The sequence below is a fragment of the Loxodonta africana genome, chromosome 1, assembly GCF_030014295.1.
Source record: "Loxodonta africana isolate mLoxAfr1 chromosome 1, mLoxAfr1.hap2, whole genome shotgun sequence".
Taxonomy (NCBI): domain Eukaryota; kingdom Metazoa; phylum Chordata; class Mammalia; order Proboscidea; family Elephantidae; genus Loxodonta; species Loxodonta africana.
The window spans coordinates 70698980-70722768 of NC_087342.1; the positions used below are offsets into that span (position 1 = coordinate 70698980).

The window sequence follows — 23789 nt, forward strand, 5'->3', positions numbered from 1 at the left end:
TAGGCCCTAATGATTTGTCTTCTGTGACACTGGCCTTGAAGCTTGCCATACGAGACTTGGCAAAATTCTGTTATCCTATCCTTCAAGATCCAACTTAAATGTCATTTGTTCTTTGAAGCTTCCCTTTGACTGTCCCTCCTCCTAAATTAATTGATCTTTCTCTGCTGCTGACTTGACACCTTTTTTTTCCCTCCTCCGCACACACCTGTTACAACACACAGAATCCTTTGAGAGTTTGTTTAGGTTTTGATTTTTTGACAGCATAAGGACTAGGTGACTGCGTTCTCAACATAAGAGATTCAGGTGAAACCAAAATAAACAGAGTAAAATGGTAAAGTCCCTCTTGGTGATTTGCCTTCAAGACTTTTTTTTTTTTTTTCTTCTCAAACAGAATGCCATTCTTCAGCAGCAACACCTGGGTCTTATTCATCAGTATAACTTCAGTATCTAACAGAGTCTAACACACAGCATGCCCTCAGCCATTGTTGGTTGAACTAATCTTGACCTGGATCCATATAAAACCACGGGCACCGTTGTAGGTTCTCCTCTTCCTTAACTTCAGAAATGGATAGTTAGTTAGCGGGGAGGTGTGTGAGCATTCGATTTGGACCAATGTGGTGTTATACCTGCCCTGGTGTGATTTCTTCTACCCTTAATGCTACCTTCTTCTTTAATAAAGACTCTGAATAAAAGTTGGATCAATTTTATAAGGTGTAAAATCCATTTTCTACTAAGATACACTCTAGGAGGAGTCTGTCCCTGTTCCAGTGCAAAATTGTTGGAATTAGATACATCAACTTTCATCAAATGATGAAGGATATATATTTTTTCATTTCATTTTGTTATGTAAAAAAGAAATGATTGCCAGTTTGATACGTATAGGGCTAGCCATAGGTAAAATCATTAAGTAGTACAAAGAAAGTTTGAATAATCGAAGTTGTACATAGTCATGGTATAAAATGTTACATGTTCTGTGAGGCTTTAAAACCCCCTCCTTCCCAGCCCAAAAAAGTCCCTCATTTCTTTCCCCACCCCCTATTCTCAAGAGAAAACTACTTTCAATTCTTTCAGCTATTTATTTGCTTCCATATTCCTAAATAACATGCTTTTATTGTTATTTCCTGATACTTAGTTTTAGGTAATAAATAACTGTAACTGTTGATTTCTTACTGTAGAGGATAGTGATTTAGCTCTCATATGCAGTATCCCAGAAACCCTGATGGTATAGTGGTTAAGTGCTACGGCTGCTAACCAAGAGGTCGGCAGTTCAAATCCACCAGGCACTCCTTGGAAACTCTGTGGAGCAGTTCTTCTCTATCCTATAAGATCGCTATGAGTCGAAATCGACTTGATGGCAATGGGTTTGGTTTTGGTTTTTGTGCAGTATTCCCACCACCAACCAAATACACACACACGCATTTCTGCCCACCTTCTTTATTGTTGATTGGATCAGTATGTAGTGCTCACTTTATTATCACCGTGCAGATAGTGTATTATGATTATATTCCTCTCCCTATACAACTTTTTATTTTCCCTAGACTTATTAATTGGTCTCTTTTTCATTTGCCTGCTTTTCTTTATTGCTAGCACTGATTCATCCCCTAAGTCTCCAGTGAAGGTAGAACTCTCCTCTCAGTGTGTTCAGGTATTCTCAGTTTCATCTTCTTGGACACAGCTCTCTCACAGCTGTCTGGCCTGCTCCAATCTGATCTCTCAGCTGCCTCCACAGCTGCCATCCTGGGATTTCCCTTCATCATATGCTAGGGGGTTCCCTCCACGTCCTTCTGGTGTTTCCTATTTCCTTCAACCAGAGTCTTCCTCTTCCTCAATTTACTCCCTTGTTTTGGTTGAGTACCTCTTCTGCTTGCTTCCTGAGAAAGGGAGCATGGGAGGTGAATTCCTGAAACACTCAGATTTTTCATTTTGATTACGAGTGTGACTAGGTATAGAATTCTAGGTTGGAATCCACTTTACCTTAGAATTTTGAAAACTTTGCTCCATTATCTTCTAGCTTCCAGTGTTGCTAGAAGAATCCAAGGACATCTTGAGTCCTGATCCTTTGTGCCTTTTTTTCTTGTTTCTTCCTCTTCTCTAGAAGCATTTGGGATCTTTTCTTTGTCTCCAGTGTATTGAAATTTTATGATGATACGTCCTGCTTGGATTGTTTGTTTTTACCAACTAGCTGGGCACCCAGGAGCCATTTCAACCTGGGCATTCATGTCCTTTGGTTCTGGAATTTTTCTTGAATTATTCTTTCTTAATTTCTTTCCTTCTTTTTTCTCTGTACTCTTCTTGAACTTATGTTACCTAAATCATGTACTTGAACTTATGTTATCTAAATCGTATACTAATTCACCAGTTTTCTTACCTTTTCTCTCCTATTTTTCATTCTTTGTGCTTTTTTGTTTGTTTTGAGTTTTTCTTTACTTTCTGGGAGATTTCCTCAATTATATAATTCCAACTTTAAGTTTTTCATTTCTGTGGTCACATTTTTATCTTATTTTTGTTTCATGGATGCAATTCCTTTTTTCTGTCTCATGATGAAATGGAGCGAGGCACTAAAGAGCTTGGAAGCTTATGAGTAGGGTTTGTCCACTGGTGGGCTTCAATGTTGACTGTTCTTGGATCCTTTTGTTGGAGAGGGGACTCTTTTGACTGTCAGAATCTTTATTTCTTTTCTCACAGACTTGTCAGAAACTTTGATTTACTTCTTGGAAGGTATAAACCTGGCTGCCTCATTCTGGAAAACAGAATGAGAGAAAATGGCTAGAAGGTATCACTGCCCAATATGTAGTTTTTATGACCCTCCTGGTTTTCACTGAAGAGTCCCTGGATGGTGTAAACAGTTAATGCACTTGGCTGCTAATCTGAAAGATTGGAAGTTCATGTCTACCCAGACATGCTTCAGAATAAAGGCCTGGTGATCTACTTCTAAAAAATCAGCCATTGAAAACCCTATGGAGCACAGCCCTACTCTGACACACACAGGGTCACCATGAGTTGGAATCCACTTGACAGAAACTGGTTGGCTTTGGTTTTTACTATAGTACATGTACCTCAAGTGTTCCTGGTATCATTCACCTCAGAGTTTCTTGGTCCACCCTCCTCAGAGAGTAAACCTGGGCTGGGATGGGGACAGTCATCTGGCTCTGTGGCTTGAGAAGAGGATAGTTTCTTGAATAGGCTTTTAACTAGTCATCTTCTTTTAAGCCCCACCTTTGTTTCTAATTCCAGAGGTGGCAATTGCTTCTAATTCTTGAGACAGTGCAAATTAGCTTGCTGCCGGACCTCTCCCTGATGGTTTAGCTTTTAGCTTTATCAATTCTATAAAGTCAGTTATCACTCATAACTATTTTGGCTTCCAAATTTTGTTGTTTGGTCTTTTCTATCCTGTGAGTGTATATTTTGTTGTTGTTTAATCCCTTGCTGTCACATTAATGGGGACTCAGCATAGTTAAAATAGGTGTTCAATCTGCCACCTTTAATGAAAGAGTTGTTTGGAATACCTCCCACAGAGTCCATGTCATTTATTCTTTCTCAATTTCCGAGTGTTCTCTTTCCGATGGCCCTCTACCAAAGCCCACCCTCTGTGTTTTCATTTGGTTGCCTCTTTCAGTGACTTTACATTTAAGCAAGGACCCAAATCTTTGTGTAGATTGAGCACCAAGAGTGGGTTTTTGGATACTATTCAGTAACTATGGAAGGATTGCTAGGGGGTTATGAGAAATCTGGCCCTTTCTAGTATCCCCCAAATTAAATAAGGTAAGTCACCCACCTGTGTCTTGAGTGAAGCCATCTTTGTTTGTAGTTTTCACAAGTAGAGAGGCACATGACCAGAGCATTAAAAAATAAAAATAAAAAACCTCCTCTCTGCTCCCAGACCTACCACTGGCATCTTTAGCTTCTGTTTCTTAATTTGTGTGTGCGTTTATCTTCTCATCTATGGATATAGTGATAGTATCGCATGTTCCTGTTTATTTCCTTGGTGCAGTGACTTGGATGAACTTTTTAAAATGTTCCAGCATAGTTCCTGTATAAGCAGCAATCTCCATGTTTATATTTTGAATGATTCCTGCTGGAACGTATTACAGTAAAAGCCAACAGAGTTTGTGTCTTGGTTTGAATCGTAGGAGATCGTCATCAAGAGGCCCAGAGTCCCATGAGCTTAGTGAAGGAGGAGATGAAAAGAAAAAGCGAGATTCTCGGAAAAGTGGCTTTCTCAATTTAATCAAATCTCGATCTAAATCCGAGCGGCCACCAACTGTCTTGATGAGTGAAGAGCCCTCATCACCAAAAGGGGGAGGCAGAAGTCCAGCTGTGGACACAGCCAGGAAGGACACAAAGCCGGCCGAGCACAATGGCAGTTCCGAACGGATAGAAGAGATCAAAATGCCAGATTCCCTTGAAGAGGGTCAAATGGAAGAAATGGGGAAGGTGATGGAGCGTAGCGACAGCAGGGGCAGCCCCCAGGGCGGGCGAAGGTATGGGGTCCAGGTGATGGGCAGTGGTCTGCTGGCGGAGATGAAAGCCAAGCAGGAGAGGAGAGCTGCTTGTGCACAGAAGGTAAGGGACAGACTGCTTTGACTTGATTATCTTTGTGTTTTTCCCTGCTCTTGTTTTTTTTATGGGCAGGAGTGGTACAGAAACATAGCCGTTGTTCAAATCAAAACCGGAAACAAAAGACTTATTCCTAAAGGACCTGGAGTATAGACCACGAAGGCATGGCTGTGTTTTTCACTTTGGTACTAGGGTCATGTTCTTCCAGAGAGCCACAGCATATGAAGACAGGTCATAGGCTGAGAGTGCCCTGGCCTCTTCCCACCTGCCCAGGGGCTTTCTGCAAGTGTCATTAAGGAGCTGTCTAGTGAGAGCTGTTCTGGGGAAACACCCAAACCTGGGGAAAGACTGAGTCAACTGAATCGAAATGGACTTCTAGGGTGATTGGAGATTGAACTGACGAGCATATGAAAATAATTGAAACCAGATTATAACCATGTAAAGGGAGATCTGTTTTTCAGTTACTTCATAATTGATTGTCTTTTTTTAACTTAAAAATTTCTTGCTATACTCCAAATTTAAAAAGGCCCCCCAAAAAAGAGTCAAGATATTCTGTTAGAATTTATTGAATACTTGATCACTGATATATTTTGTCTACTGCCATAAAGAAAAACTTCCTGGTGTTGTTAGTTGCCATTGAATTGGATCCAACTCATGGTGACTTTATGTATAACAGAAGGAAACGTTGCCTAGTCCTGTGCCATCTTCACAAAAAAACTACATGGTGCAATATAAAAGTTGATGAGTGCCACCAACATCTGACTTTAAAGCATTATTTATTCTTTGAACCCAAATCCTTTTAAAATATAAGGTGTCTTTATTTTTTCTTTTTACCTCTATAAAAAAAAAAAAAATTTTTTTTTTTTTTACTCCTATAGCCACCAGAAGGATTGCATCCTTATTTGCTGCCGTTAAGATTAATATACGCATTGTTAACCTAGGTTTTGTTTTCTATGCATTATCCTGATCTCTTCCTCTTTTTTAAAACTGAATTCTCTAAAGAATGGAAGAATTCTTTATTTTATTTGAAATATCAGAAACAAAACAGCTCCCCTGCCAACGAGCCTTTGATTTGGATTTTTAGAAAGTAAATAGTAAACAATATACCAGGTATAGAGGGCTATTTTATTTTTTTAAACAACTAATTAGTTTCCAGTAACTCCTGCATCCTCTGTGATTTTACAGCTGTTCACCAGGGTCTCTCACCAACACTCACATTATATAGCAATTTGCTAGTCCCTGAACCCTCCTAACTCACTCATTAAGTGTCAGAGAAGATCTGGGAGAGGTCACCTAGATGGCTGTGCTCTGCTAACTCAACAAGGGAAGCATGATGTGGGCCTTCACTGCTCAGAACTCTGAATAAATACAACTACCACACTATTTTTGGAGCCCTGGGTGCAGTGGTTAAGAGCTTGGCTTTTAACCAAAAGGTCAGCAGTTCAAATCCACCAGCCACTCCTTGGAAACCCTATGGGGCAGTTCTACTCTGTCCTGTAGGGTTGCTATGAGTCGGAATGGACTTGACAGCAACGGGTTTGGTTTTTTTGTTTTTTACCACACGATTAGTGATTCAGATGCCCAAGTAAATGTGTAAACTTTAATCCATTTTATGGAAGTTTTTTATAACAGTGAATATGCTGTTTTCATTAATGAGCTGTTTAGTTTATCACAATTTCCAGCAATGAGCAGCTGCCTTTTGGTGGGAAGAGGAGACGTGCTAAAGGGTTCTTTTCCCCATGTGCTTTGGATTTGATGTATAAATTAGCTCAGCAACACAGTCCTTATGGTTTAGTATTTGTATTTGTTCAAGGCTTAGACTGATGATCCCTTGGCTCCCTCTAGTGTCTTTTTAAAACAACAACAATCCTAAAAAAAAAAAAAATCCTAAAAACAGTATATTAAATCAGATCAGCCATGGGTATTCCATCAGGTCAATAAATAATAAAAGAAAAAAAAAATTTTTTTTATTTGCTCTATGATTTTTTTCCCCCTAAAGTGCCATGACTGTGTTCTTTGTAAAGTTAGCAGCATAAGGATCAGTGGTCAATATACTATTGATAAAATATATATATACATGTGGTATTTTCACCCTCCTTGAATAATTCTCTTTGTTATTCACATTTGTTGTTGTTAGTTGTTGTTGAGTCAATTTCAACTTATAGCAGCCCCATGTGACAGAGTAGAACTGCCCCATAAGGTTTTCTGGGCTGTAATCTTTACGGGAGCAGATCGCCAGGTCTTTCTCCTTTAGAGCCACCAGGTGGATTCGAACTGCCAACCTTTTGGTTAGCAGCCGAGCGTTTAACCATTGTGTCACAGTGCTCCTTATTCACGTGTATTTAAAGAACTAGGAAAATGAAGATATGACATTTATCATTTATTAACAAAAGACAGAGCAAGTATTGAATGCTTACAGGTCAAATCTTTTCTTCTCGATACTGTCTAGGCAGCTGCAGGCACATGATGACAAATTGAAATTATTTTATCCATTGTCCACACAATCCTTGTGGGGGCTTGGAACTGCCTTGAGAAGCCTAGGAGGAAAAAGAAAAACAAAACAAAACAAAATTTCAGGATTTGGGGAAAAAAAAAAGTCAGTAAGCTAAGTGCCCAAAACCAAAACCAAGCCCATTGCCATCAAGTCAATTCTGCCTCATAGACACACTATAGGACAGAGTAGAACTGCCCCATAGGATTTCCAGGGAACACCTGGTGGATTCAAACTGCTGACCTTTTGGTTAACAGCTGTAGCTCTTAACCACTACACCTCCTAGCTAGGTGCCCAGGGCACCCAATTCGGTTGTCACACAGGGTTGCTATGAGTTGGAATCCCTCTCAGGCACTGGCCCTGCACTTGGGTGAGCCTGAAAGTGTCGCCATAAGTTTTGTGCCCACTGAGACATCATTTGGTGAACCCTAGTCCTGGCCCAAGGAGCCTTGGTGGAGCAATGGTTAAGAGCTCAGCTGCTAACCAAAAGGTTGGCAGTTTGAACCCCCCCGCCCCCCCAACTAGCTCCACAGGAAGAAGACTGGACAATGTGCATCCGTAAAGATTACAGCCTAGAAAATCCCATGGCACGGTTCTACTCAGTCACGTGAAGTCGCTCTGAATTGAAAACCAACTTGATGGCACCCAGCAATAGTCCTGGCCTTGTTTCAGTATTTCACATTATGATTTTGTTTGGGCACAGAAAACACACTCTCCTGCCTTCTGAAAAACCAAACCCACTGCAGTTGAGTTGATTCCGACTCATAGTGACCCTATAGGACAAGAGTACAACTGTTCCCTGGGGTTTCCAAGGAGCAACTAGTGGATTCGAACTGTCCACTTTTGGTTAGCAGCCTGAGCTTTTAGCCACTGTGCCACTAGGGAGCACCCTGCCTTGCAGTAGGCTATAAAAGGGGAGGACCAAGCACTCTGAACTTGAGGTCTGGCCAGGCCCAGTCTCTGGACAGCTCCAGCTTGGGGACTAAAGCATCTTCTGCTGGTCCTGGCTGGGAGTTGGTGGCAGACACTCGTCCAGGTGCAGAGGGTTCTGTGTGCAGCCCCTGACATGGGCTTCCTTCCCTCGGGCTCATTTCCCCATAGTGATGTGGTGGCTGTATATACATTTCTTCTCAGAGACTACTAGCACTCTCCACTGGTGAGAGTAGAGCTTTTGTGGCCTCGCTGAGTTATTCTCAGCATCCCTACGGTAGCAGTGCTCCCTTCTGTAGAGCTGTTACTCCTGTGCATGTGTGGCCATAACTGATGGAACATGTCCTAAATGAGTCAGATCTCAACTGCCTTTCAGATAAGCCCGCCTGTATCATCAAAGTAGCCCTAGTAGCACAGTGGTTAAGAGCTACAGATGCTAACCCAAAAAAGTTGGTAGTTCAAATCCCTGGTGGCGTAGTGGTTAAGTGCTGCGGCTGCTAACCAAAGAGTCAGCAGTTCGAATCCACTAGGCGATCCTTGGAAACTCTATGGGGCAGTTTTACTCTGTCCTATAGGGTTGCTGTAGGGTCGCTGAGTCGGAATCGACTTGATGGCACTGGGTTTTTTTTAGTTCAAATCCACCAGCCGCTCCTTGGAAACCCTATAGGGCAGTTCTGCTTTGTCCTGTAGGGTCACTATGAGTTGGAATCGACTTTATGGCAACAGGATGTCACCAAAAGGAGTTCTGATGGTGCAGTGGTTAAGCGCTCAGCTGCTAAACCAAAGGATAGTAAGGATAGTGATTTGAACCCACCAGCAGGTCCATGGGAGAAAGACCTGGCTATCTGCTTCTATAAAGATTGTAGTTTAGGAAACCCTATGAGGCAATTCTACTCTGTCACACGGGGTCACTACACCTTGGAATCAACTCAGTGGCACCCAACAACAACATCATCAAAACCATTTAAAATGAGGCATTGGCAGTGGATATTCACTTGTTAGGTTTCTCAGAAACACGAGATGAACAGGAATGAATAGGCCAAAGGCCTTAGGAGCATCACTCGTCCTCCTGGTCTACCTGCCCACTTCATTTTTAGTTTTTAAACAGGAGTGAGATATGGGTTGTCTTTGTCAGTAGGATCCATCAGTATTGTTAAGCAAGAACACTACTTTTCATGTCTTCTTTTTATCAAATCCCTGTTGCTGTCGAGTTGGTTCCAACTCATGGCGACCCCATGTTTTACAGAGTAGATCTGCTCCATGGTGTTTTCTTGGCTATACTCTTTATGGAGGCAGGTTGCCAGGCCTTTGTCCCACAGCACCACTGTTTGGGTTTGAATCACCAGCCTTTAGGTTAGTAGTTAAGTGCAACTTGGTTGCAAGCAAATGGTTAAGCAATCAACTACTAACTGAAAGGTTGGCGGTTTGAACTCATCCAGAGATACCTTGGAACAAAAGCCTGCAATCTGTTTCCAAAAGGTCACAGCCTTGAAAACCGCATGGAGCAGTTCTGCTCCGTAACACACGGGGCTGCCATGAGTTGGAATTGTCTCAGTGGCAGCTGATTTGGTTTTTGTTTTTATGTACACAACTCATTCTAATACGGACTTTCTGCACTATAACTTATCCAGAGGGGAGGGTGATACGTAGCTATGTCGGTTGCAGCCCTGAGACCATGGCATTTAACTTTCTCTGTCTTGGCCATCGCAACCTTCTTCCACCTGTGTTTTTTTTTTTTTTTAAATTCATGCCTTCCTAAGCCTGTTCAACTGTATTTGCCTTTTAAGAAATAGATCTGTGTCCTGTGGTGCTGCCTCAGTTCAGGGGAGATCCTGCCTCTTTCAGCCCCCCTTTCACCTCTTTCACACACTGAGGTTGGAAAAGTTTCAGCTGCTTTTAAAACTTGATTATTAGAAACCAGACCTAGAGAGGGTCATGTAAATTTTTAGTGTAAGCACTCCTATCGTGGCACCTGGGGAGACATGGAATATCAGGGGCTACAGAGCCTACCTAAGTGTCAGTAAGAAAATAGGAAATGTCACCAAGCCCACGGCTTCCCCTGACCCTACACATCTGATCTGTGGGAGCCCCCTGAGAACTCGCCCCCAGGTCCAGGACTATAAATAAACACAGAGCAGAAGCCCTTTCTTAAGCTCTGTCCCAGCAGGAGGGCCTCAGGGATCCAGACTGTTCAGACCTAGCCTGTGTAACAGCAGTAGCGTTAAGGAGCCATTATTTATTGTCATTTATTTTCTGCTTTTTTCTGCTTTGTTTTTTTTTCCTTCCACATTAAATAAACGTGCTTTTTTATCGGGGGTGGTGCTTGAATTTTTTAGAAGCTTGGGAATGACACCATCTCCCAGGATGCTTCTGGCCTATCCGTGAGCAGCGTAGAACGGTCGGATGGAAGTGGGGCAGGTAAGTCAGGCTGTTGCCTACCACCCCTTAGAAAAAAACATCTACCTTCTGGTTTTATGAATAACGTGCAACTAAAAGAAGAAAGGTAAAGATGGAGAGGCAAGAACAGGCCTCTGTGTTGTGTGTTCCGGCTTTCACATCCCTGTCCCTCACCCAGCTCCACCTGGGAACACGCCTCCTACCACTGTTACCTATGCCTGGACAGGGCACCTACACTGATTTCCCAAATGGAGGAAATTCTGATTATTTTCTTCAGTGAGGAGAACTCCCAAATTGTGGGCATTTTTAAGGATTTGAAAAAAGGTGGGGATGTGCCTGTTGTTTTTAAAAATAAGCCATGCATGGTATGTGGTATGGTGGCTCTTTTGTTTGGCCCCCTAACTTCTTGGGTGTACTAAAAGAATATGATATACTAGCAAGTGACGTGTAAAGTGCATATTCAGAACCTCGATTTGCCGTTCGACATTCTCATGCTTAGCTTTTGTATGTTCATGCAGGAAGGGTTGGAGTGTAAATCATATTTAACCTGCTTATTTTTGCTGGTAGTCTAGTTAAGTTGAGCTGTGATAGGTATGGAGGCGGGGGATGGGACATTTCCAGCCTGGGAGGTGACCATCGCATAGCCCTTTGCAAGCACTCAGTGTCTGCAGCTGGAGCCCTAATGGGTTATTGTCCAGAACTGAGGCACGTAACAGTTGTGTATTCCTGCACCTCAGGCCAGAACCAAGAAAGATCTAAAAGGCTTCGAATGCATTAAGAACTGCTATTTTCTTTGTACATTATTATGGAGCTGGTCCATTCAATATGAGTCTTGTCATCTGTGCAGTAGTCAGCAGTGATCAGAATAGCACCATCAAGTCCATTGCTTTTCTACAAATAACTTTTATCTTCCACTAGCATGTTTTGATTCTGTTCTAAAGTATCTGTGATGAGAACTGACTATAACTGGTTATAACACATGGTACCAGACTTCCCCTAGCTTTAAATTATTACTCTCTTTGACTTTTGATTTTTAAAGCAGGTGTGCTTTTTGTACCTGCTTTCATTTTTTAGTGCCGAAACTGCCCCCAGGTCTCCCAGAGAACCGCTTCAGTTTGGCGACACCAGAAAAGAATGCCAAAGCAGAGTCCAAAGTGGACATGGGCTCCAGGTCTCGGGGCTCTTCCAGCACACCCACCAGCCCAAAGCCCCTCCTGCAGTCCCCCAAGCCCAACCTGGCAGCCCGGCCCACCATCCCGCAGAAACCCAGGACTGCCTCGCGGCCAGGTAAGGCTGTTGCTGCTGGTCAAGGAGTCACCGTGACCAGGTGGCTTCCCCAGAGCCACTGGATCAGGGCTCCATGAACGGTTTCAGAGGCCGCAGTGAGCATGTACCTTGGTGGTGCAGTAGTTCAGTGCTTGGCTGCTAACTGAAAGGTTGTCACTTGGAACCAACCAGCTGCTCCGAGGGGGACAGATTTGGTAGTCTGCATCCATAAAGACTTACAGCCTTGGAAACCTCATGGGGCAGTTCTGCTCTGTCCCGTAGGGTCACTATGACTCGGAGTCGACTCAGCAGTAGTGGTTTTGATTTTTAGCGAACGTGTGTGGAGGGATAGTGCAGGAGGCCATCATGGGAAACTTGCCAGAGGCTGTGAAAGTGACGAGGACTGAAAAACAAAACAAAAGCCAGTTGTTGTGGAGTCAGTTCTCACTCATGGTGAACCCATGTGTGCAGAGTAGAATTACATTCCACAGGGTTTTCAAGACCTTTTGGAAGCAGATCTCCAGGCCTTTCTTCTGAGGTGCCTCTGGGTGGGTTTGAACCACCAACCTTTTGGCTAGCAGCCCAGTGCTTAATTGTTTACGCCACCCAGGGACTCTCACAAGGGCTGGGGGATTCTTATGTGAACGCTGGGGATTCTCAGACCATCCTTACTTTCAGGGCTACAACTTGGAGGGGGAAACAGGAAAATCAGTCTCCTGTTGTGTTGACACAGCCACAGTACATGATATGGCTTTCTGAAATCTGCCTTCAGGGAGGCAGGCCCTTAAAGAGTCAGTAGTTTAAGGATGGGGACCACAAATGGGGAAAGCATAAATTGTTTTTGTCCCAGATTCTGTGAAATATCAAGGGTTTAGAATAGGACTTGGCAGACTATGGGCTTGTGTTTGTAAATAAGGTTTTATAGGAACACGGCCGTCTGCGTACATATTGTCTATGGCTGCTTTTGAACTACAGAGGCTTGGTTGAGCAGTTGTGACAGAGATCATATGACCACAAAGCCTAAATTATTTATTCTCTGGCCTTTTACTGAGTCTTAGGTGAGAAAATCCTATGACAGAAAAAACTTGAAAGTCATTAGAGATGGATTAGTCTCTGCCTTGGTCTTTCCTGGAACTGCCCCTCCTCCATACCAGGTCTTTTTTTTTAACTTTCTAGTCTAGAAATTTTCAAACAAAAGTAAAATCAATAATAATAATGAACCTCGTATCAACCCTTCACCTCTATGCATTATTCCCCCACAGAAATTAGGCAAATAGGGATAAGATATATAGTCAGATTATACACATAGTAATAATAATGATAGTTACTCTTAATTGAATTCTTACCTGTGCCAGGCACTGTTCTATGTGCTTTACATGGATAAATTCCTAAAAATCCTCAGTATAGCTCCATTTTACAGATGAGGAAAGTGAGGCACAGAGATACTAAGTTTGCCAAATCACACAGCCACTGAGTGGCAGTCAGGTAACAGCATTCCACAGCCGCCTTCTACTGGGCTTTTACTTCATGGTCGTGTGTACTAGGAAGCACAGTGCATCATGGGAATTCACCAGTGTGCAGATGATTTGGGTGGAAAGAGAAAAAAGGCAGTATCCATTGTGCCCAAACTCATTCTTCTCCTGGATCTTTCCAATTTTCTTTCATAATTCTTTTATTCACCTAGCAGCCAGCTAGACCAATATTCCATCTTTACGGACCATTGGTCCCTCTAGAAACTCAGTACACAGACTCTAAAGAAAAGCACAAAGAAAGAGGTGTTTTAGGGTCCCTCAGGGAACTAACCCTTGAAGCAAATCACTTAGGACTCTATCAGAATCCTTCCTAATTCTACCAGTCTTTTTCACAAACCAAGCTAAAAGTTCTTCCTGATGGGCACATGAAATCTTTCTCGGAGCAAAGTAGCTTCATAAGAGAAGCAATGGGAAGAATAGAGGCAAAGAAAATAGTTAAGAAATAATTTTTTTTACTAAAAAAAAAAAAATATATATTTTAATGATAACTACTCAAAAGAAGGCTTGCCATTGGATTGTCAGCTAGTTACGTTCTCTACTCTGAAGTAAGGAAACAACTTTCAGACAGTATAATAATTTAGTCAGTTAATTTCGACTCCCTCATTGCTAATGATGAACATAAAACTTGCGGGATAGCCAATATTCTGTTGAAAGAAGTTTTTATTTTAGTTTATTTACTAAATGTGTTCATTAATTTCTTAGTACTTGGTATATGGAGACTTAGGTTAACAAACTAATATTTTAATAGAACTTGCCAGTTCAGCAGGCATTTTGAAATGCACTGTCTTAGTCATCTAAGTCTCATATAACAGAAATACCACAAGTGGATGGCTTTAACAAAGAGAAATTTATTTTCTCACAGTCTAGTAGGTTACAAGTTCACATTCAGGGTGTCAGCTCCAGGGGACAGTGTTCTCTCTCTGTCAGCTCTGGAGGAAGGTTCCTTGTCATCAGTCTTCCCATGGTCGAGGAGCTTCTCAGGCGCATGGACCCCAGGTTCAAGGGACGCACTCTGCTCCTGGCACTGCTTTCTTGGTGGTACGAGGTCCCCAACTCTCTGCTTGCTCCCCTTGAGAGATAAAAGGGGGTGCAGGCCACACCCCAGGGAAACTCCCTTTACATTGGATCAGGGATGTGACCTGGGTAAGCGTGGTGTTACAATCCTTTTTAAGATAAAATTACAATCACAAAATGGAGGGCAACCATACAGTGTTGGAAATCATGGCCCAGCCAAATTGATACACACATTTTTAGGGAGATATAATTCAACCCATGACATGCACCATCGCATTTCCTTGCCACAATTCTGTCAATTATAGTCAAGGCTGGTGGTGTTAGCATCTTCACAGTGTGTCTTTCTTGTCTCGTCCCTGCTTATGTGGCGAAGCAAGGAAGAGACTTGGAAGTATAAGGCTGAAGAGAACCTGGGTGTAGATTGTCTTCTACACGTACACACACACACCAAATGGAGAATTACCTTTTTGGTAAAGGAACAGAGATAATGATTTTTTCCTTTAAAGGAGTACAGTTTAGTTAGTCCTTTCAATTAGAGTAAAATAGCACTGGCTTTAGAATTGAGTGGCCAGAGTTCTACTCCTAGCTGTTTTGCCATCTTCTTAGTTTAGCAGGTCATTTATTTATTTATTATTAACTTTTATTAAGCTTCAAGTGAACGTTTACAAATCCAATCAGTCAGTCACATATAAGTTTACATACATCTTACTCCGTACTCCCACTTGCTCTCCCCCTATTGAGTCAGCCCTTTCAGTCTCTCCTTTCGTGACAATTTTGCCGGCTTCCCTCTCTCTCTATCCTCCCATCCCCCCTCCAGACAAGAGTTGCCAACACACTCTCAAGTGTCCACCTGATATAATTAGCTCACTCTTCATCAGCATCTCTCTCCCACCCGCTGACCAGTCCCTTTCATGTCTGATGAGTTGTCTTCGGGGATGGTTCCTGTCCTGTGCCAACAGAAGGTCTGGGGAGCATGGCCGCCGGGATTCCTGTAGTCTCAGTCAGACCATTAAGTATGGTCTTTTTATGAGAATTTGGGGTCTGCATCCCACTGATCTCCTGTTCCCTCAGGAGTTCTCTGTTGTTTAGCAGGTCATTTAATTTCTTCGTTTGTTCAGTGATCACCAAGTCCTTTCTGGTTCTAGAGGCCCATGATTCCAAGTTATTCTTGATAACCCTGGTATGTGTATGTGTGTATATGTAAACACACACATATGCCCATATGTGTTTATATTTTGACTACTTCACAGAATTTGACAGCAGGTAAAGGCGGTGGGTTGTAAATACTGCATATTTTGAGAAAACCAAACAGCCTTTGTGTTTGAGGCAGAGAGAACATTTGGTTCATTTACAGATCTAATTTTCAAATATCAGCTCATTGAAATTCTGTCTGCAGGATACACTCGCATCTGTGCAGATTTTAACCTTTTATAGAGTATTAATTATTTTTCTCTCTATGGATGTTATTTCACTGAGCAGAGACATAAAACTAATTTTTGGCCAGAAAAATTCTAGGATAATTTTTTTTTGGATTTGATGTTCTTGGAACCTGGTTTGTAGAACAGTTTGATTCATGTTTGTGTCTCCACAGAGGACATTCCAGACTCTCCATCTGGTCCTAGTTCCCCTAAAGTTGCTCTTCTTCCACCCGTCCTGAAAAAAGTTCCTTCGGACAAGGAGCGAGATGGCCAGAGCAGCCCTCAGCCCAGTCCTAGAACGTTTTCCCAGGAAGGTAAGAAATGTCTTCTCTGGGCTGCCTCTCCCCACAAGGAAGGTCATTTCCAGAGAAAGGAATTAATCCTGAACTTAATGGGTATCTCAGAGTTTGGCTTAGCATCCCTCGGATTAATTTTGTGGAACTAGAGTGGTTTCTTAGTTCTGAAACTTGACTCAGCTTTATTGATGACATTGGATTTTAGTGAAGGACCGTATACAGAAAGCAAAAAACATAACTGATACAGGCATCCAGCCCAAAGGTCTAAATCTTTATAAGAGTGATTACTGGATGCTCTTGAGCTGGTTCCCATCATGCTAGGAGTTCCTTAAAAATTATTTTGTGACTCATTTGGTGCTACCTGTAGATTTCTAGGTCCCAGTATTTTCCAGGAAAGTTTGCCCTAGTATGGTAAAGACACCCTTAAAATAGTTCAGGAGCAGCGCCCCCAGGCCTGAGAGAACATGTATCTCATCATTGTGTTCTCTTGGCCTTGAGATCAAGCATTCCTCATTCTCCAGTGTGTGTCACCAGCGTGGACACTATTAGGGTCTCATCACACCAGTTTGCACCTTCATTTTGCTGGAGTAGGAGCAGAGCCAAGAGTATCCCACGACTTGAATGCTGGCTCCTAAATCAGATCAAGAGTGGGCATCAGTGGAGGTGAGGGATGATCGGGGTGGCTACAGTACCCCAGCCATTTCTCTCACCCACCTAGCCTGTTCTTTTAAATTCACAATTGACTTTTGGACTCTGTTCTAAGCAAAGTGTTCTGTAAATGCTGCCTCTGAGCTTCTCCTGTAAAGAAATTCTAGAGCCATGCAGACCATCCCTATTCCCAGAGGATTCTTGATCTGGTATGGGGCTGATTGGTTTTCTTTTAATGTATTTAATACTTCAGAATTCTTTACTCTTGCTAGCTCTGACATCTTCCTACATTGTCCTTTTTTATTTTTAAATAATAGTTTTCTTGGGTTAAAGATAATAGAGAAAAAGTATTTCTGAGTACTATCTTTGGGTCTTGGGAGTCTCATTAAAATAATAATAATAGTAGCACTGCCTGCTTTCTCCTACATATTCTGAAGATTTATTTGGTGGGTACAAGCTTCCATGTTCATAGCCATCTATTGGCTAGGAATGAAAGAAGCTGGGTTTTGACCAAAGCTAGTAAACCACTTCTATCAATCAGAAACTGAAATCATCTATGGTGGCTGGTACCTATAGTCATTCCACATGGAGTAAATAAATACAGGGCTCAGTATTACAGTCACAGCCTTTGGCAGTCTTGGGATAGGAGGAAGAGCCCCTAGTGGTTGCTGACCTGACCAAGGAAGTGCCCCTGGCAGCCCTGGTCTTGCCACTCAGCCCCTCCCTCACTCCTACCCTCCGTTTTCCTCCTTCCGGCAAAAGCTTACTTTACATCTTTACTTAAAAGGAAGCTTTGAAAATGTCTGCAGGAATCCAAAGGAGAGAGAGAGGGAGGCAGGGAAGGGATAATAGTGGTAAGTAGGAACTCTCATTTTGTCTAAAACAACTAAAATAAATATCGAAGGATTTTTTTTTTTAAACAACAGAAGGTTGAGTTAAAAATAATTATTTAACATTTTTGGAAAATGATGTTTTCTAGATGCCTATAGACGATCAAAACAAGGTGTAGAGTAACCTACCAGCCTCTCGAGTAAGAATGTGCATCATGGACCTTCTGAGGGCTACCTAAGTGGGTAAAATACAGAATGCCACTAGTGTGCCTTTAGCTACTGTGGAAAAGTTGTGTTTTCTTTACCTGGAAGATAAGAAATAAAACAGACTGAGTTGCTTCAGTGGTAGACATTTAATTGCCTCCCTCCCTTCCTGCAATAGTGGATATTGAGTTCATGCCACCATCTTCCCATTTGGATGGTAGGGGCTGTGGAGCCATGGCAAACATTTACTGTCCCTCTAGGATCCAGAATAAGCTAATCAGAGATGGTATCACTTTGTTCTCAAGTTCAGGTCAAAATATACACAAGATGTGAGAACAGGTTGTGAATGTCCAAAGCGGTAAGATCGTGACTTCAGCTTGTTTATCAGCTTGTCCACTAAGGTGAATCAGGAATGACAGCCACTCGTGAGCCCTGTCTTTTCTTTATAAAGTGTTCCTCATGTACTCTTTCCTATTTTCTTGTACGTTATTCATGCTGGTTACTCCATTTCCTTGTTCTGTGCCGCCCTCTGGACTAGCGTGCCCAACTAATTTCTGAAACAGGTAAATCACTGTGATTCTTCTGGACTGTTCCATCGTGAATGTGATTTCCATTAACCCATCATGGAATCAAAATGGTAACACTGGGGCTTTTTTGTTAGAACCTTTTTGGGGCAGACTCAAAGCTCACCTCATTTTGCACGACATTTCCATAATGTTGGCTGTTGAGTTCTGTACATAACGGCAGTTCTGCCCAGGACCAGTACAACAGGTCCCTTGAATCCTAAGTGGGGTGGGTAAGATGATATTTAACTTTTAATATTACTATTTTTTATATTAATGTCAACACATTTATGTCTTTGCTAATATAAAGGGTAAATTGAATCCCTTTTCCTCAGTAGTGCAAAGAGGAGATTATTACAAAAGAAATTCAGATCATGACAATGACAAGCCTTCCAGTAGAGGGAAAAGATCTTCAAAACTGTACTCCACCATTGCAGAAGAGGAAGTGAATGCAATTGGGCACAGGAAGTCACAGCCAACAAATGGTTAGAGCCTTCGATTATCATCCTTCACTGATCCAAAGCTTATGAACTGGCACTAACAAAATGGAACTTTAATTGAGTAACTTCCAACCTGGGACTGGGCTAGGGATTATTCATAGAGCAGATTTTTTTTTTTTTTTTCTGTACAGCAACAGGATGGTCCTTCCATTTGGGGCAAAAAATGTTGACATGAAAACATAGAAATCTAAAATTAGAAATTCTTTTGAGGAGGACCAAGTTACTTTGGAGTAGAGTGACTTGTCCTTTCAAATTTTTGTGATTGTGCAGGTTTATTTTTATATTTGAGGTCATATTCTCTTCCTTTATATCTTTACGATTCTGTTAAATTTCATTTGGAATGAAATCAGAAATTCTTTGAGTAGCACAGATTATACCCTTAGAGAATATTGGCCTAACTTCTTACACTTTTTAGAAAAAGATAATTAAAAGCCATTAACTAGATGTAGACCTTATGTCATGTACATATCGTTCAGTGGATATTTTATGACCTTTTAGTAAGAAAGAAAAAGTACTAGTTATCTTTTCAACATTTAGGAACAATTTATTCTATTTTACAGCAGTTACTCTGTGCCTTCTGTCTTCCATTTGACACCATAGTAAATCCTGTAATGTTCTCTTCAGGTAAGAGTAGTCCCAAGAGACAAAAGGAGACAGATTTCAAATCAGTTTTAACCTCTAATGGGAAATTTTAGAACAAGCATTGCTGTTTACTGTGACCAAGAATATCAGATATTTTGATACATGAGATTTTGTTAAAGGACTTATGCCGTTGAAATGAGACCGTTTTCTTACTGTAAAACTTTAATTTATCAGCCTGGTGACGTAGTGGTTAAGTGCTACGGCTGCTAACCAAAGGGCTGGCAGTTCGAATCCGCCAGGCGCTCCTTGGAAACTCTATGGGGCAGTTCTACCCTGTCCTATAGGGTCGCTATGAGATGGAATCAACTTGACAGCCCTGGGTTTGGTTTTTTCTGGTTTAGTGTGAATGTTGGGAATGTGAGTGGTGGAGTCCCTGGGGTGGTGTAAATAGTTAAGTGCTCGACTACTAGCCAAAAGGTTGGCGGGCCGAATGCCTCTGATGACAACCCTGGCGATCTACTTCTGAAAGGTCACAGCCATTGAAAACCCTATGGAGCACAGTTCTACCTGGACACACACGGGGTCGCCATGAGTTGGAATCAACTCGATGGCAAGGAACAATAATGTGAGTGAATTTAGGCTCCTACCGATTATATGCATGGCCCAGCATTCCGGCTAGAACTCCACACCCTTCAGTGCCTTTTGAGAAAGCGTCTCAGGATACAAGTAAATGGGAGAGACCTTATTGTAGGGATGTTGTTGTTGTTAACTGCCATTGATTTGGCCCCCGACTAATGGCAACTCCATGCAGAACAGAATGAAACACTGCCTGGCCCTGCACCATTCCCATGATCGGTTACAGATTGGACCGTTGGGATCTGTAGGGTTTTCATTGGCTGACTTTCAGAAGTAGATCACCAGGCCTTTGTTCCTAGTCCATCTTAATCTGGAACCCCTACTGAAACTTGCTCAACATCATAGCAGCGCACAAGCCTCCCAGACCGTAGTGGCTACTCATGAAGTGCTTTGGCCAACTGCAAAAAGATAAACTGTTTTCAAACTCTCTCACTTTATTATTGATAAGAAAGCTCTTGTGGCCCCCCCTCAAACTTAACAGCCCCCTGAGTTATGATAATTCAAGTGGGAACTACAGTTTTTGAGAACTTTCCTTGACATAGATTTAAAAACAAAATCAGCAAAAACCTAAAAGCATTTACCAGCTTCCTACTGGTGACAATGCTTGGAGCCAGCCTTCTAGAGTGATATCTTTGGCTGAGCTGTGCGCTCAGACTTGCCTAGGGTCCTAGCTCATACCAGCTAGATGACAGGCTGGAGTTAAGGACATGACCCCCAGCATAAAGCAAAGTCTGTAGGTCATGTAGGGATAGAGCATTGTTTGAGTCAGACAGCACCTGCCCTAGAAAACACAAACTGAGGTGGCCCTTCACTTTGAAAGGTTTTCCTGTGTGGTAAACTTGTTTATAGACAGTTCTAACAACTGTTCTCTCTTGAAGAGATTTCATCTGATATTGCCAAGAAGATCTGTTATCTTCAAGTCATAGAAAATTTACATAAATGAGAACCTAAGACATGTATTTTCTGAAGAGGTAGAGTTATTTTTGAGAATATATTAAATTAGAAAGTTTATATGTTGCCTCTTGATAAGAACACCCTTATATAGATGTTTATAGATTCTGCAAATTTACATCTGAACTGCTGTATCAGTGGACTCATCATTTGATTATTAACCAAAACATCCTTGATAATAAGTTTTTCTTCTTTAAGAGGTTATTAAAAGCACTTTATACAATATACGTGTAGGCTCAGAGCCCATTCCCCAATGCCACAGTGATCATTCAGTAAGACACTGAATTAGAGTAGAAAGAGAATGAGCAAGCACAGAGATGGGCCAAATCACAGAAAGGCAAGGAGTAAAAATCTGTGTCTCCTATTTCCCGGTGACTCCATGACCTCTTTGGCTTACAATTCTCATTGTGATGGGCTGTGTCAAATTTTGATGGAATTAAATAGGACCATCTTGTATTTGCTGTCCCACCTTGAGGTCTTGACAGCCCAACAGTCCCCAAAAGTGATTTTTAACAGCAGCTTTTAATTTTCTTTTGTTAGTGCCGATGCCTACCACTTAACTGTGTTCACCTCTGAGAACTGCATGGCAGTCTGCTTTCTAAATAGTTCTGACTAACAGGTAGCATTCAGTAGAACAATTCTGTTAAACCACGGTGTGTATTTTCCTTTAAGTCTTTTAAGAGCAGCCTTGTTTACCCTAAAACAGCTTTGTTTTCTTAAATCATGTATTTGTGAAACAAAACAGAGACTATTGTTCTCAAATCATGCTGCCTATCTTTCCCATGACTATCCTGTTTTAATTGTCTGGCTATTTTAATGTTGATTTGACAGGTAAAATGCTTGGAATATTTGTAACTGTACCTTCTGAATTCCATATCATTTCGTCTCTGTATTGTAAGCTATGATGTTTTCATTAGCATATAGTCTATTTTCTTGAAGAGACTTTGTATGCATTTGGCTTTGACTTTGTGTGCATTGTAATGGATCTTAGTTGTACAGACTCTCTGATTCTGAGATTCCTTTTATATATCATTTGCCTCTTCCATAGTCTAACCCGTAGCCAACAAATCGTTGGCTGTGGCTTATAGTCTGTAAGGCAGTGCTCTTTCTTTTTCCACAAGATCAAGGTTCCACTTTCCCTACGTGAGTTCTTTAAGAGAAATTTAAGAGTTGGTTGGCATTTTTGGCTCTTGCCAAAAAAGTATAAAAAATTAGGACCAACTACTAAGGTCATCATAATGTTGTCCTCCTGGGAAATATGGATATCAGTGGAACTTAAAATGGAGAAGAGCTCAAATTTTCATATGAATCTCTGAATCTGAATTTACACACACTTTTAAGAAGCATTAAAATTAGAACATACATGTGCATATGCAAAGTCAAATCATCTTCAAGAATGACAGCTTTCATGTTTGAGCCTCTCTGCACCAACTATAGCCTTGATAGATGGGATGTGAATATAGAGTATTTCTGTTGAGTAAATGACCTACTCACTTACTTGAGTACTTCTTATAAATTAATTTCAGCGGTATGTGGAGTGGTGATAAATATAGATATTCTAGTACTTGAACTGTGCATATAAATACTTGAAGAAATGTAGTAAAACAATATTTTTTTTTTTTTGCCCTGAATAAAGTCAAACATTAAATCAGGCTGCCTTAGGAGGAGATCTGTCTGAATTAGCAGAAAATCTTTGAGTTTTTTATAAATATTTTAAAAAAAGTTCTGGAGTTCTAACTTTCAAACAGACATAATCGTATTTGGACCGTTCACTAATGGAAGCTTGAGCAAGCCAACTTCAATATAATTTTAATTAGCATCCTAATTGTATGCAATCAAATCATGCTTTGTAAGGGCTGGAAAAGAAACGTGACAAAGAACATTCTTCCTACAAAGCTATTTGTACTGGTGGTCTGGACTAATGAGGCAAGAGACCGGAAGACCTTAGGTATTTTGTCTTCCAACTCAGCTGCATTAGTTGTGGTTTTAGTTCCTTGATCTCACTATGCCTCAGTTTTCCTATCTGAGAATGGTGCCTACCGACAATACTAAGGAAAATGTCAACCTGGTACTAGTGTTTCTAACATACTTACATTCACAATTGGTAGCATATAGAATGGATTTTGAAATAAGTGTCAGCAGCCATAGTGAAATGATTTAACAGCCCTCTAGGAAGAACATGTCATTATTATTCCTAGCAACTGTTTTGAACAAATTGATTTCATAACTGGTAGTGTATCTATGTTATCAACCCAGAAACCAGCTTGTTAACTTGATGAAGCTTGCGTTAGTCCTCCCTATCCCCTGTCCAGCCCTGGTGGACCCAGAAGTTCGGTGTCAGTGACTGGAGACAATCAACATTTGAATGAGACTGAAGGGCTATCAGCCTCATGCAGGAAGACTCCTGTGTTGGATTTCTCTGAATTTTAATCAGACCTGCTGGGATGATGCTGGTCTTTAGGTTTATCTCCATTTTCATCTGTGATATAAACATGGCTGGTTGCATGAATTTCCTCATTTTTAGAGAGTACTCAGGTATCATATCACATAACATGAATTAGACCTGAGATTTCAGGAAGCTAAAATATTGACAAAGATGAAACATTTTATCATTTTTTAAATTTAAGAAATAGAGCAAATATATTTTTTCTGAGAAACAAATTAACAATGTATTTGTTTCTTCCCTTGAGCTTACAGTGTTGGAAATTTCTTTTTGAGTCATTTGATACAGAGAAATAATTTGGAATGAAAAAAATGTCTAGCAGATACCACTAGTAATACTCTATCTTGAGCTTAGATTTACTGCAGCGTGTCTTTAGGATGAAGATATTATAAATCTTCTTTACTTCACCCTGTTCTTAGAATAAATAGAATTAAGAACTTAAAGGACTCTTTGTGTATTACTGTCAAATTGGTTTTTTGATTAACAGCAAAATACAGGGACTTATTTATCTTTTTTCCCAATGGCTGGGTT

At 41.2% G+C, this 23789-nt stretch overlaps 1 protein-coding gene across 7 annotated transcripts in view; it reads left to right on the forward strand.

Annotated features, from left to right (window-relative positions):
• Nucleotides 1-23789, forward strand: part of CARMIL1 (capping protein regulator and myosin 1 linker 1) — a 390198-nt gene that overhangs the window by 363643 nt on the left and 2766 nt on the right. For 5 of the 7 annotated variants that reach the window (XM_064281536.1, XM_023555749.2, XM_023555754.2 and 2 more), the window contains 5 exons: nt 4131-4563; nt 10315-10396; nt 11450-11662; nt 15779-15919; nt 18482-18631. In XM_064281536.1, the coding sequence (XP_064137606.1) occupies nt 4131-4563; nt 10315-10396; nt 11450-11662; nt 15779-15919; nt 18482-18631 (1019 nt within the window). The remainder of the gene's footprint in view (nt 1-4130; nt 4564-10314; nt 10397-11449; nt 11663-15778; nt 15920-18481; nt 18632-23789) is intronic. The other 2 variants (XM_064281542.1, XM_064281546.1) reach the window with 2 other exon arrangements.